Source organism: Ursus arctos, unplaced genomic scaffold, assembly GCF_023065955.2.
Source record: "Ursus arctos isolate Adak ecotype North America unplaced genomic scaffold, UrsArc2.0 scaffold_18, whole genome shotgun sequence".
Taxonomy (NCBI): Eukaryota; Metazoa; Chordata; class Mammalia; order Carnivora; family Ursidae; genus Ursus; species Ursus arctos.
In genome coordinates this window covers 59,290,380-59,305,129 of record NW_026622852.1, presented here as the reverse complement: position 1 = coordinate 59,305,129, position 14,750 = coordinate 59,290,380, and the positions used below count along the sequence as shown (strand labels likewise).

General features: G+C 62.2%; 1 protein-coding gene across 4 annotated transcripts in view; it reads left to right on the top strand.

Annotated features, from left to right (window-relative positions):
• The window catches only part of NACC2 (NACC family member 2), an 85,233-nt gene that overhangs the window by 53,550 nt on the left and 16,933 nt on the right, over window positions 1-14,750 (top strand). For 2 of the 4 annotated variants that reach the window (XM_044389509.3, XM_026514332.4), the window contains exon 2: window positions 3,235-4,182. In XM_044389509.3, the coding sequence (XP_044245444.1) occupies window positions 3,297-4,182 (886 nt within the window). In that variant the 5' untranslated portion in view covers window positions 3,235-3,296. Of the gene's footprint in view, window positions 1-1,801; window positions 1,870-3,234; window positions 4,183-14,750 lie in introns of those variants that run through there. The other 2 variants (XM_044389510.3, XM_057313842.1) reach the window with 2 other exon arrangements.

The window sequence follows — 14,750 nt, the reverse complement described above, 5'->3', positions numbered from 1 at the left end:
AACCCTGTCCCTCTCTGCAGGTGCTTATGCTCTTCTCAGGGCCACGGTGGTGGCAAGAGGGAAAACCGAGGCCAGGCGGGCCACAGGTGTGTGAGCCTGGAACAGGACAGGCAGTGTGCCCAGCACAGCCTCCCCTCCCAGAGAGGCCCGGGAGTGGTGGGATGCGGCAGGGCCCTGCGCGGCAGCCTGGCCTCCTTCATCAGTCACCGTCAGGGGTGGTGACTTGGCTGCCTGCCTGCGGGGATGGGGAGATGGCTCCGTTGTCCACCCGGGCCTGGCCCAGCTGCACTCTCAAAGTTGTTCTTGACGAGACCCACGTCGGGGGTTGGGGGTCAGGGTGACTTCCCTGGGCGAGTGGGATGGGGTGCTGGGCTGCACCACTTGGGCCTGCTGCTCCAGGGACCCCAGGGAGAAGTGGGGAGGCGGCGTGGGGCGCTGCGGGGTGCTGGGCCTCCTCTCCCACAAGGGCTTTCTGCTCTCATCACCCCTCTTCTCCCCCAACTCCTGGGCTCCCCACCCTCATCCAGTGTCTGTCTTGTCTGTCCCGCCCTCTCTGCCCTCTCCTCCCCTTTGTCCCCCTGCCCCCTCATACCCTTGTCCACCCCCATCCCCTTCCATCCTCCTTGTCTCCATACCCCCAACTCCCCATACCCACCATCCCCCTTGTCCTCCCCTCCCCCATCCTCCTGCCCCCTACCCCCCTTGTCCCCCCTGTTCTCCCGTCCCCCATCCCCTTGTTCCCTTACCCAACTTGTTCCCCCACCTCCATCCTACTGTTCTCCCATACCCCCACCTCCTGTCCCCTGCTCCCCTTGTCCCCCAGTCCCCTCCAGTCCCCCTTGTCCACACCTCCTGTCCCCTTGTCCCACCCCATCCCCTCCCATCCCTCTGTCCCCTGTTCCCCTTGTCCCCCCTCCCATCCTCCTTGAGCCCCATCCCCCTGACCCCTGCTCCCCTTGTCCCACCCCATCTCCTCCCATTCCCCGTCCCCCATCCCCCTGTCCCCTTGTCGCCCCTTCTCCCGTCCTTCCACCCCCTTGTTCCCTACCCAACTTGTCCCATCCCCTTGTCCCGTGTCTCCCTGCCCCATCCCCCTCATCCCCCTACCCTCTTGTCCGACATCCCCTTATCACCCTACTCCCCATCCCCCTTATTCTCCCACCCCCCTTGTCCCCCTCATCCCCCCCCCGCCCCCCGCCCGCCCTTGCGGAGTTGGGTGGCTCTGCCAGCCCTGCAGACTGTTTGGAATAGTTTAAATGCTTTGACACTCGGGCTGTGCTGGATGGCAGAGCGGCCGTTTACTGGGTAATTCACATGCAGAGCTGCACCATAAATCTCGGGCGCTCAGTTGCCGTGGCACCACGGAGCGCTTCCCCACGTACAGTACAGTATTTCTGCCATCTTTGTTTGCATTGCGGTGAGTCATCAAAGTCTGTCTTGTACCAACACCCGGAGCCGTGCATTCCTCTGGCACCGACACTCCACTGTTTTTAAAGCTGGGGCTGGAGCTGGCATTTACTTGGGCTCCCAAATCAAAGGCGGCTATTCATTCCCGAGGGCTGCCTGAATGTCCGTCTGCATCCGGCCTCTTCATTTAGATGCTGTGCGCTGCCCCGGAGAGCCGGGCTGGGTGCAGCTGAGCTGCGGCCGCCGAGCCCAGCGCGGAGACTCTCTGCCCTGCTCCTGCTCCCGCTGCCACTGCCGCTCCCCCTCCTCCTCCTCCTCCTCCTCCTCCTCCTCTCCCGGCTCCTCGCGCCCTCCCCACCCCAAGGGCTCCCGCTCCGTTTGCTGCATTCCCGGAGCAGCTGGTGAGCCTGCCCCTGCCAGGCGGAGCGGGCAGTGCCGGGCCACCGGCGGCAGCCGCCAAAGGTAGGTCTCCCCCGCGGGCCGGTGCTGCGGCCGGCCGGCAACTTCTCCGCAGCGGGGGCACTGCGGGCCCTCCCCCAGCGGCCACCCATCTGCCCAACTCCTGTCGCCGGGGTCCGGGCGCTCCGCCCTCCCTCCTCCCTCCCTCCTCCCCGGCCGCCCGGCGCCTCTGCGGCCGCCTGCACTTTCCTCCCGCGGGACAGAGCGGCCCTTTGTGCGGGCGCCGCTGTGCGGAGTTGGGCCGGCGCCTTCTCCACCCGGCCGTCCCCAGCCCCCCCTCTGCGAATCGGGCATCAGATCAACCTCGCTGGAGCCCCGTCCCCAGCCCCTAGGGTGCCTGGCAGCGGAGGCAGCAGCATCCCGAGCCCTTGCCGGTCCCTCCCCCCGTCTCCCCCGACCCCTTTAGTCACCTGGGCTGGGACCGAGCCAGCAGGGATTGGCCAGCGTGGGGAGCTGGGGGACTGGGAGGGCGGGCAGGTGGGGCTGCGCCAGGCTCCCCACGGCTGGTCCAGCCGGGTCCCTGACGGTGCTGGTGGCCTGGGGAGCCGGTCCCGGGGGAGGGGCAAGGGTGGCAGGGCGCCTGACTTCTTCCAGCTTCGGCTCACTCGGCTCACTCCCCTGGGCGCCCCCACCCCTGGCCTTCCTGCAGGGGGACGAGGGGCTGGCTTCTCAGTCAGTGGGGCGGGACTCCCCCCTTGTGGGCCCTCTGTGCGGCTGCTCCGAGGGGTAAGAAGAAAAACAAACCAGAAACCAAAAAACCCCCTTGCAATACCCGCTCGCGCTGGGTTCTGGCCCCCACCCAGGGGAAGGGCCGTGAGGGGCTCCTTTGCTACTAACTTTTTCTTGGGGAGAAGAGTTTGCAGACGCGGCCCGCCACCCTCACCCCTCCCAGCCGCCGCCACCCTCACCCCTCCCAGCTGCCGCGGGTGGCGGTGCCCTGTTCCGTGTTCTGTCCTCTGTCCTCCCTGTCCTCTCCGTCCTCCCGGAGTGCAGGCCTCCGTTTCAGTTCCTGTCTTCTGCTGAGACGGGGCGCTCCTGCCCGAGGGCTCAAGCACTCTCCTGGGGGTGGGCTCTGGGAGTCGCACAAGGTGTGGGGGGCATCCCCTTGGTTGGAATGCGGCTGTGCGAGTCCCATGCAGTGTGGGCTGCAGGCCCAGCCGGGGTCCCCCTGTGAGGACGTTGGCCCTGAGCCCTCCCCTGGGCCCCCTTCGCTGGAGAGCTGGGGAGGGGGCCCCATGGAGGGCGCTGCGTTGAGGAGGGGTGGAGGGCGCCCCGGGCGTGCTGGGGAGGAGTGCGTTTCCATCCCTTGGTGGATGGGCGCTGGCCGTCAGGAGCCTGACGGGGTGTCCCATGCCCTCTCTCCCGCAGATGTGCCCCCCTCGGGCGCTCCCGCGCTGAGTCTGAGGCGAGCCCTCTAGCGCCTGCCCGCCATGTCGCAGATGCTGCACATCGAGATCCCCAACTTCGGGAACACCGTGCTCGGCTGCCTCAACGAGCAGCGCCTGCTGGGCCTCTACTGTGATGTGTCCATTGTGGTCAAAGGCCAGGCTTTCAAGGCCCACCGGGCCGTCCTGGCCGCCAGCAGCCTGTACTTCCGCGACCTGTTCAGCGGCAACAGTAAGAGCGCCTTCGAGCTGCCGGGCACCGTGCCGCCCGCCTGCTTCCAGCAGATCCTGTCCTTCTGCTACACGGGCAGGCTGACCATGGCGGCCAGCGAGCAGCTCGTGGTCATGTACACGGCCGGCTTCCTGCAGATCCAGCACATCGTGGAGCGCGGCACAGACCTCATGTTCAAGGTGAGCTCGCCCCACTGTGACTCGCAGACCGCCATGATCGAGGACGCCAGCTCCGAGCCCCAGAGCCCCTGCACCCAGCTGCAGCCGGCCGCCCCTGCCGCCCCTCCCTACGTCGTGTCCCCCTCCGTGCCCATCCCACTGCTGACCCGCGTGAAGCACGAAGCCATGGAGCTGCCGCCGGCCGCCGGCCCGGGCCTGGCCCCCAAGCGCCCGCTGGAGACGGGGCCCCGGGATGGCACAGCGGTGGCGGCGGGGGCCACGGCGGCGGGCGCAGCCCCTCTCAAGCTGCCCCGGGTCTCCTACTACGGGGTGCCCAGCCTGGCCACCCTCATCCCCAGCATCCAGCAGGTGCCCTACTCCCAGGGGGAGCGGACCAGTCCGGGGGCCAGCAGCCTGCCCACCACCGACAGCCCCACCTCCTACCACAACGAGGAGGACGAGGAGGATGACGAGGCCTACGACACGATGGCAGAGGAGCAGTTCGGCCAGATGTACATCAAGGCCACGGGCGGCTACGCAGGTAACGCGCGGCGGGGGCCTGGCCCCGTGCCCCGACCGCAACCGCCCCGTTGGGGCGTGTGGCTGTGCCTCCAGGCCCTGGGTGGGCGGCGAGGCGAGCCGGCCCTCTGCCCCGTGGCACTCGCGGCCTGGCCGTGACCGCTTGGGGAGGCCTCTGTGCCGGGGGAGTGCAGGGGATGGTCCCCCACCTAGGCTGGCTGAGCTCGAGGGGCAGGGCCTTAGCTGAGGACTGGAAGCCCGACACTGGGTGAACCCCGCCCCCCACCGGAAGCTGCCGCCTGTGGGATGGGGCCCGCTCTTGCACGGGTTGCAGAGGACGCTGAGGGCCTCAGTGGCCAGGGTCCTGCCTGAGGGCTCACAGGTCACTGTACAGCCCACCTGCTCAAAGCCTTAGTGACCTGGTGTGTCCCGATCTGCCTGACCTTTGACCTCAGCCCTTCCTTGTGACACTCAGTGAGGCCAGAGACTCCCCTGTACCCGGCTCGTGTGCCAACACCTCCCTGGGTCCAGCACTGAGGGGCAGGCCAGAAAGTGCTTGTTGAACTGAGCGGGCTGCCCTCCCCCAAGTTACTTGTGGGGGTTCCCCCACTGAGGGGCCTGCACACCTGAGATGCCCGACTTAACATGGCATTCCAGACCGCGTTCCGGTCCCTGGAAGACCGTTCAGGGTCTGCTGGGCGGAGGGTCCAGTAGTTGGGGTCCCGGATCGGGTGTCCATCCTGCCTTCCGTGTTCCCCGAAAACTGGCGGTGCGCCTGGGCCTGCTGCCTGCTCATTTGCATGCGGGGCCCGTGTCCAGTGGATTGGCTCTGGACACATGGTGCTAGCAGGAAGTGCCATCCCCGAACGGGGCCCTGAGGGGCGGCGTGGTGACTCTTTCCTCCCCTCTGTTCCCCCTGTGTCCTGGTGCCCTGATGGGGCTCCTCCAGCTCCAGGCCGGTACTGGTCAATCCGACGAGCTGGGGCCCTTGGGACGGCCGCTCACCGAGGGCAGCCAAGGACTGATGGTGTGGCCAAGCCGGGGCCCTCTCAGCGCCGTGGGGAGCAGGGAGGCTCTGCCCCGGGGCGCCCGCCTGCCCTCCTCAGGGGCTGCGTGTGGATGGTTTCTCTCTAGAACTCGTTACTTTATTTGAATGCCCGTGGTCATAATTGAGTGACTTTCACAGGACACGAGCATGAAGACCACCTCGATCTGGACTTGGTTCTTCCTTGGAGTGGCAGAGGGAAGGGCTTGGTGTCCCGATACCAGGAGACCCGCAGCCTCTGGCTCGGTCCTTCAGAGGGCCACTGGGCTCAGGCCTCAGGGGGGCCTCCGGGAACCTGCCCCATGTGTAGTTGCTCTGCCCACTGCTGATGGCCGCCTCGGGGGCTGGGGAAGGGCCACGTGGAGTCCCAGACCCACCCAGAGGGAGCTGGAGTCTGCCAAGGGTCCAGGGGCAGGGGCTGTCCACTAGTGGCCCACAGTGGGACACTGTGGAGTGGGAGACGACCCCCGCCTCCAGACGTCTCCATCCGCTGTGGCCATGGGCCTTGGCAGGAGTGGGATGCTGAGAAGTAAGACGAGGTGTTGGGATTGTTGGGTGCAGGTACGATGCCACCGCCCATCTGAGCACACCTGCCCCTCCAGCTGGATGAGCCTGGAGCCCTCTCTGCACCTGGACAGTAGTGGGCTCCCTCTTTCCTTGGATTTTCCAAGGAGCCAATGGGACAGTGGCCATGGGAAGGCCAGGGTGGGGGTTGGAGGCCGAGCTGCCCTGGGCTGCCCCACTGCCTTGACCGTGACCTGGCTTTCTCACCAGCCCCTGACCCCGATCCCCCCCCCGCCCCAGCTCTCAGACAAGATGCCAGGGGCACAGGCCTGGTCCAGGGCCGTGTGCCTGCAGGGGGTCACCCATCCATCAGAGCCCCTTGCCCCCTTTTCCCTGAGGGTGTTGGAGGGAGGATGGGAAATGGGAGAGGACAGTGGGCACGGGCGGGCAGGGCATGGGGCCGGCCCAGGGTGCTACAGTCTGGGTTTTCTCCTCGGCAAGACCATAAGTGGGGCAGGGAGGGGGGGTGTGATTTCTTGGTTAAAATCTAGGTTATTGGCAGTGACGTCGCTGGCATCACCGGGCGCCGGTGAGCTGGGAAGAGGGTTGTGGGGGAGGGGGCCGTGGGGGCAAGCAGGCAGAGAGAGGGGCCTACCCTCAGAGGCTCCCTGCCCGCTCGCCAGGCTCCCCCTGTACACTGGTGTGGCCAGGTTGGGGGACGTCCTCACAGCCCCTTAGGCAGCTGAGCAGCCTGCTGCCCCCAGTCTGGGGCCCGGACGCGGCTTGGGCAGGCCTGCCGTTGAGCTGGTGGAGTCGGGAATGTTCCAAGGTACACCCCTGCCATATAAGGACACTCGGGGTCCCTCCTCCTTCTCTCCTCCTTCCTGGCCTCTTTCCCCACCTGTCAAGGGAGAGCTGGGCCCGAGGGACCTTCCAGGGTCTTTGGCCAGCACTGTCTGTGTGCGAGGGTGTGGGACACCACACGGGTGCTCCCCATTTCCACCCTTCTCCTTGTGAAGGAGCATTGGCGGCTCCTATGTGGTGAGCCTCTTGTTCTGGAAATCAAGGAATTAGATATGATGGGTGAAGTCAGTTGACCGTCCCCGGTGGTCCGGCTGTGCTCCCACGGGGCCTCTGTCCCCCGTGTCTCCTGCACTCCGTCCAAGTCTCACCTCCTCGTCTGTCGGGTGGAGACACCACAGCTGACTTAGCTAGCCCCCGAGGACACTGGGGTTGTTTCTGATTTGTTGTTCTTAGGACTGAGTGACCAGGAAGGTGCTGAGCAGGGGCAGGGGGCATCGATGGGGTGGGTCAGGCTCCGTCCCCCCCCCTCGGGGCCAGCACGGTCCCTCCCTCTCTCCACAGCCTCTGGCTTGGGGCGGGGTCTCCTCGGGGGGCTCAGGAAGCCCCTGCTCCAGCTCTGAGCAAGCGAGGTGCTGCCCCCCTCAAGATGGTGGGGTGGTGGGGGTTGGTGTTGGTTCCGGGGTGGGCAGGGCACAGAGGGCACCCCAGTGCGGTGAGAGGTCTGCTCCCACGGACCATACTTGGCCATGCTCCTTGGGCACGTGGGTACCCACGGGCTGTGAGCAGTGGTGGTCCAGACAGGGAGACAGACAGACAGCAAACAGGACCTTGAGCAAGTATTTAATCTTGGCTGGGAATCGCCCTGAGGCAGGAGGGCAGCCTCCTGGCCCCAGGGAGGGACGCTGAGGGCGGGAGAGTGAGCTGACCAAGGGTGTGGTTGGAGGGGGCTCCCTCTGCCATCTCTGCAGGCCAGGGAGGCTGGCCGGAGGGGCCACATTCTGCGTCCCTGCCCTGTGGCCAGGGCTCCCGTGGCACCTTCACTGCAGGCCCCGCCCCTCCTTGGTGTGGGCAGATGTTTAATCGTCACTGGCAGATGTTGCTCTGCGGATGTCTGAGACAAAGGCACCCCGAGCCAGGCACTCCCACCTTAGCCGCTTCCGGGAGGGAGCCCCCGTAGGCTGCTGTCCCGGGCCGTGCAGTGACCCTGCCTGGTCTTGCTCCTGCTTCCCTCTGGGGCCTGGCTGGCTCCCCTGGGTCTGCCCGTTGTCCTGACACCCGGATGTGGATGGGTCCTGGCACGCGGCGGCGCATCTGTTCCCGGCTCCACCCGCTGCAGGTGGCCCCTGTGAGCTCTGGAGGACAGAGTGCACGCTCTGCCCTGGACTAGGCCCTGTCCGGCGCCACCCATGAGGCTGGTGCTGTGCCGTCCCGCCGCTGTCCACTCCTGCACCCCGGCCCCCTCCTGTCGGGGGCCGCCCCCACCTGCAGCCCAGCTGCCGCTTGGGGGTCTCACAGAGAAGGGGGAAGGCGAGGTTTGTTCTGTGAATCCCAGTCCCGACCAGCCCTCACCACCTCCCGGCCGGGCCAAGGGCGTCCACACTGTTGGAGCTCAGCCCAGCTGCTGGGAGGGCCCAGGGAGCAGCAGGGGCGCTTTGTCCCTGGCTTGGGGAGGTTGGGGCCCAAGCAGAGGTGGGGTGGGGGTTCCCTCCTTTTGAAGGCAGTGCAGGGAGGTGCCGGCCCTGCTGTGCCTCCCCCTCGCTGGCCCTGGGGTGCTGGGAGGCCCGGCGCACACTCTGGCTGCTCTTCGCGGCTCGTCCCTGAGAGCCTCCGGGGGTAGCCTCCCTGGTGCCCTGGTCCTCAGTGTGTCCTGTCTCAGGTACAGGACAGAGCAGGTCATGCAACGTCCCACGTAACCCTCCACCCCGACGACCCCGGGGTTTCCTCCTACGTCTGTGTTACGGAGCTGTGTTCCTTCCTGTGCCTCCGTGGAATGGGCGTGAGAGGCACCTGTCTGAGCCGCAGAGCGTGCTCCCCTGGCAGCCTCCCAGCTGCTTTCTGTCCCTCTGGATGCGTTCGCCCGCGTCAGGCGAATGGTTGTGCGCTACGTACTCCCGCTTTTCTCAGAGGCAAAATGCACGTGGGGCTCGTCTGTGCTGCATGGGTCAGTCCCTCTGGTCCCTCCCTCTGGTCTGGTGCTCAGGAAACTATTTGTACACAGTAAACGAGACCAATTCCAAGCGTGATGGGTTTGGTAATTGGAATCAGTCGAGTACCGTGGTCACAGTGGCGTAAGATACAGAACAGTCTACCTCCCGTAAAATGTCCCCCGGGTCCTCCCACCCCACCCCGAGCCCCCGGGAGTCCCCCTTGGCTTTCTGTCCCTGGCGTTTTGTCTTTTCTAGAGTCTCTGCAAATGGCATCGTACAGAACGGAGTCTTTGCTTTTTCTCGCCATGTTTTGCGATTCACGCATGTGGCGTGGTCCGCGGTCCTCCTGGTCGCAGCTGTGGACGTGTCCACCGGTGGCAGACGTGTGGGTGGCTTCTGGAGGGGGGCTGTGGTCATCGTGTGGCTGTGAACATTGTGTCCCCGTGGGACCGCTGGGTCCCGTGAGGAGCGGTCACACCCCACGGCCACACGGTTCGCTGGTCCTCTGAGAATTGTTCTTTGTCACGAATAATTTTGTGGATTTTCGCTTTAATTTTGCTGACGCGTGGTGTTGCTCATGTTTGGACGCTGGACCCCGCCTGCGCTCCCGGGATGAACCCCACTTGGTTGTCGCGTGTTCTGGGTTTTCTGTGGCGCCGGGTTCGATCTGTGTTTCCTTACGGAGTTCTGCGCGTGTGTTCACGTGGCTTTCTAAAATGTCGGGTGTGTCTGGGAACGCGGACCTCCTATTCCCTTTTTTAGGGTTTGGGGGTTTGTGTAAGTGTGATGTCATTTCCTCCTTGTGTGTTTGATAGATGCACGTACCGCTGAAGCCACTTCGCCTGCGGTTTCTTACGGTCGTTGTTCACTGTGGGAGAGTTTTTAAGGGTTAATCCCGTTCCTTTAGATAGAGAAAGATTCGCATTCCTCTTCCATCGTGGTCCCGCCGTGGCGATGTGTGTATCTCCTGGAGCTTCTGCACCTCCGGAGTCTGGTGCGCCCGTGGCCGTGGCGCCTCTCCTCCAGGGGTTTGGCCATGCTGGCCCCTCACCTCCTCCTCAGCCAGCCGGGTCCTACGGGAGCTGCTCACACACGGCACGTGGTTGAGACTGCGAGTTTCTGCGGTCCCACGATCCAACTTTGGCCTAGAGGGCTTAGTCCGTCTACACGTGGTCGGACTTCCGGTGGAGCTGCGTTCACGTCTGCGTTCATTTCCCTGCTCCCTCTTATCCTCTCTGCCGCCACCTCTGTGTGTGTGAAGATTTTATTCATTATTTGAGAGCGAGCGAGTGCACGAGAGCAAATGGGGGATGGAGAGAGACAAGCAGACTCCTCACCGAGCGCAGAGCCTGACGCGGGGCTCGATCCCACGACCCTGAGATCGTGAGCGGAGCGGAAATCAAGAGTCGGCTGCTCGGCCACCTGAACCGCCCAGACGCCCCTCTGCCGGCACCTTTTGGGTTGAACTTTCCTCCTTGGCCCCACTGTTGACGTCCTCTGTGCTTTGGGGACCCATCCCCTCCGACGTCTCCCCTCGGCCCGTCCACTTCCTCAGTGACGCCTCCACGCGTCCCCGTCCCCTCAGGTCCCTCCTGCGGTGAGTCACGTGCTCCCCCCACTCACACGTGACGGCCTCGCCCGACGCTGTTACTCATACCAGACACAGCCCCGTCTCTGGGTCCCATTTCTGGTCCGTTGTAAAAGTTACGTCTCGGGGCACCTGGGGGGCTCGGCCTCGAGGTTGGGCCTCCAGCTCTTGATCTCAGGGTCGTGAGTTCACGCCCCGCCTTGGGCTCTGTGCTGGGTCTGGAGCCCACTTAAAAATAAACAAATAAGTAAGTTACTTAAGTGCATTTTGGTGTTCAGTTCTCCAGTTCACACCGGTGCAGGTGGTCTTGTCGTCACCTCTGTGCACAGGAGCCCTCCCACAATGCCCTCGTTTGGTCCCTGGGGACGCCGGCTCCCCCCAGCTCTTGCCCCGCTGCTCCGTGTTCTCCTGCAGATGGATGCGTGCAGCCACAGCCCCGGGGGCCGGACCGCGGGGAGCCTCGTGTGCGTCGTGTGAATGCGTGGCCACGGCGGTCGGCTTGCTCCTTCACCACTCGGAGGGCGTTTACGTGGCGTCTGGGCTTCAGTAGTGACGAGTAAGGCTGGTGCGAACATTTGCGTCCCCACGTTTGCGCGTACTTGAGGCTTCCGTCCTTCGGGGTGGACTCCGCTGCGGTAAGGTGGGGATCACGTGGCATACATGCACTTGACTTCGTAAGACGTTGCCCGGCTCTTGTTGAAATTAGTGCCGTCGGTCACACTGCAGCCAGACAGGCCATGTTCACGCCCACGCTTGGTTTTGTCTTATTTTAAAGCCTCTCCCATCGGGCCGTGCTGGTGTTTCTCTGATGTCTGATGATGCCAGATTTTTTTCACGTATTCCCCACCCATGTATCCCCGGGGCCGCTGCCTCTGCATCTTGGCCCCTTCTTACTGGGTCTGGATATCGAGGGTGTTAGGTCCCAACGACAGTCGTTCGTTCCTTAACGTATTCTGGGACAGGGCCTCTGTTGGGCGTGATTCACGAACGTTTACTCCCGGACTGCTGTCTGTCCATTCTTTTGATAGAGTCTTTCATTAAACAGATGTTTTTTGCGGCATCTCGGTGGCTCATCGGTGAAGTGTCTGCCTTCGGCTCAGGTCGTGATCTCAGGGTCCTGGGATCGAGTCCTGCTTCAGGCGCCCTGCTCAGCGGGGAGCCTGCTTCTCCCTCTGCCCGCCACCCCCTCCCTGCTCATGCTCACGCATGCACTCTCTCTCAAATAAATAAAATCTTTAAAAGAAAACCAGACATTTTTTAATGTTGATGAAATTAGGCAATTAATTACAGTTGACCCTGAACAGTTGGGTTTGAACTGCTAGGACCCACTTACATGTGGGTTTTTTGCAGTCCAGTGCTGTAAGTGTATTTTCTCATCCTTATGGTTTTTTCAGTAACACTTTCTTTCCTCCAGCTGACTTCATGGGAAGAACACGGTATGCCGTACATAGAACGTATCAAATACGTGTTAATCGACCGTGTGTGATCCGCAAACTTGCGGTCAACAGCAGGCTGTCAGGTTTGGGGTCCAAGTTACATAGGGATTTTTCACCGTGTGGGGCAGGCGTTGGTGCCTCTGACCCTCCGCCTCGTTCAGGGTCAGCTGCATTTCTCTACAGGTCATGCTCTTGTCTCAGGTCTTTACTGCACAAGATCTCAAGGATTCTCCCCTGCATTTGCTTCTACATGTTTTGCGGCTTTGGGTTTTACATTTGGTCTGTGGCCCGTTCTGGGTTAATTTTTGCACGAAGTGTGAGGTACGGGTCAGGGTTCTGTTGTCTCTTTAATGTGATGTCCAGTTTCATTTCAAAGAAATTTAGACTGTGAGAAAAAAAAACAAAAAAACCCGGGGCGCCTGGGTGGCTCCGTCGGGTAAGCGTCTGCCTTCGGCTCAGGTCATGATCTCGGGGTCCTGGGGTGGAGCCCTGGATTTGGGCTCCTTGCTTAGCGGGGAGCCTGCTTCTCCCTCTGCCGCTCCCCCTGCTGTGCACTCACGCTCTCTCTCAAATAAATAATCTTTAAAAAAATAGGGAAAAAACCCTTTGATATTTACCCACATATTTATTTTGTGTAGATGTGACTTTCCATCTGGTATCACTTTTCTTAAGAATTTCCTGTGACGTTTCTCACGGTCCTGGTGACGGACCAGCCCTGAATTCTGGAAATTCACGGAAAGGTCTCGGTAGCGCCTTTTTCAGAGTCTGCCTCAGTGATGGGGGATGTTCGTGCAGTAAAACCAACGTGCGTCTGCTGCGTCGGTGCCTCCGTCACCGTGAGCGTGTCTGCTGGAGTCCCAGGCGGACGCCCTTGTCCGCGCGCCGTGGACGCCTCTCTCTCGGTTTCCTCCTGGGAGAGCGCAAGCCTTCGCATGATTCTCTGCGTCTGCCGTGTCTTCGCAGGCTGCTTGGAGCCGTGACTGTCACGGGCCCTTGCGTAGTTTTCTGTGTGTTATTCCGCTACGGTTCACGGACGTTTGTGGGCACGTGCATTTATGCCGCTATTTCTTCAGACGACTCCTTGCCCCTCTGCCTGCAACTCTGATCCCTTGTGCTTTTGTCCCTGAAATCGCCGAGGCTGCATTTGTTGAGTGAATACTTGCTATCGCTGTTTCTCGACGTTCACCCATCTTTTAGGCAGCTCTGTTTCGCGCCACGGTTGGCCGCCCACATCTCCCCTCATTGGGTCCTTTTGCACAACCGTAACAGTCATGGTCGTGTTACATTGTTGGGGTAAAGCCTCTGCCCTCGTGCCGCCCTGCGTCATTTCTGGACTTGTTTCTGCTGACGGGTTTTTCTCCTCTTCGGAGTGGCCTTTCCGCGTCCGTCACGTGTCTGCTGATTGTTGGTGGCTGATTGTTGGTGGATGCAGGACGTGGGGAGTGTTCCCTTGTGGAGCTCGCAGTCTGGGGTCCCAGGCCCCTCGCGGTGGTGCTGGGAGGGACTCTGGAGTGTCCCCGCTCTCGTGGGGTGAGCCTCCTGTCCTTCCGTGCAGCTCTTCCTGTCCCGTGTGCGTGTCCTAGACGTCCTCTCCCGGCCTTCGCTTGCCGGTGTTCCCTCTGGACACGAGACACTGAGTCGCTTTTTCTCTTCATTGGTAGCAGTTTTGTGTTTTGTTTGAAGACCTTTATCTCCATGTCGGGACGATTGTGAGGTTCCTCTGTGCGGTCCTTAAAAAAACAAAAAACAAAGCTTTGATTTGAAATCATTTTAAATGCACAGAAGTGTTTCAGGGTAAGTGCTCTCTGCTCAGCCTCGCTCACGGGGAAGAATGTGCTGGTTGGCTTTGCCGTCTCATTTCTCTCTCTACAGGGAGGCGGTGGGATTTGAACCTCTGCGAGCACGTTGTGGGAGTCAGCCCCTTCAGCCCCCCAGTGCCGAGCGTTTCTGAGGAGCAAGGACATTCTCTTACGTAAACGCAGCAGCCCGCTCGGCGCGCCTCCCTGGCCGCAGTCCGTGTCGGGGCATCCCCGTCGTTCCCTCACGGGGACAGCAGTGCTGTGCTCCGACCCCGGGCTCAGGTCGGAGCACGCCGCGTGTTTTGTGGTGTTTCTCCACCCTCTCCGTAGCCTGGAACGGTTTCTCGCCCTGCGTCCTTCGCGACACTCCCCTTCTCGGGAGCACGGCTCAGCTGTTCTGCAGAATGCCCCTGGGTTCGGGCTTGTTGGGTTTTGCCTCGTGCTTGGGCTCAGGTTGTGGTTTCAGGCAGAACTCCGAGGAAGCCGTGCTGGGTCTCTCCTGGTGCGTCCTGTCGCGAGGCACCCGATACCGCGTGGCTCTTCGGGTGATGCGTGACCCCTACCACCTAAAGCCGCGCTTTTCTCTTTGCAAGAAGAGCCTGTGTGTCAGCCGCCTTTCCCCCCGCTGTTTCAGCGCCCACTGAGTATTCCTGCCCGTTGACGGCGATCTCCAGCTCCTAACGCCCGTGTTTGCTAGCTGGCGGGCTTCTCAGGCGGGGCCTCCCAGACCCCCACTTGTTTCTTCACTTATTATTTATTTAGTGTTCGCATTGAGGTTAAAGCTTGTTTCGTACTGTCTTGTTCCGCGAATATTCCGGGCTCGGCTGTCTTTCCCTTCCGTGGGGAGTGGCACGTGCGGCCGCCATCCAGGTGTGACGTCTGCGTGTTGCTCCCGGGCGTAATGGACAGTATACCCTCCTGGCCGTTGGAGCTGGGATTTACAGATTTAAAAACCACACGTTCAGGCTGGTGTGTCCAAATCCAGTTCAACCCCAGGGTCGTCCTGGCCGCCCCTTACACCTGTTCTCTTAACAGATAGGATTCTGACGCTGCCATGTCCGTAGGAAAGGCTTTCATATCTGTAGTACGTCTGGGATTGATTATGTGCTGCGATAGGCAGCCCGATGCTGACTTTTCTACCACCTGACTCTCCGGTGGGTCGGCCACATGTCATTGGGAAGACCACCTCCTCCCGGACCCTCGTGCTGCACCCCTGTGTTGTATTTCAGAGGAGTGTACGGTGGGCGTGCCCCGCCTGGGCCCTGCG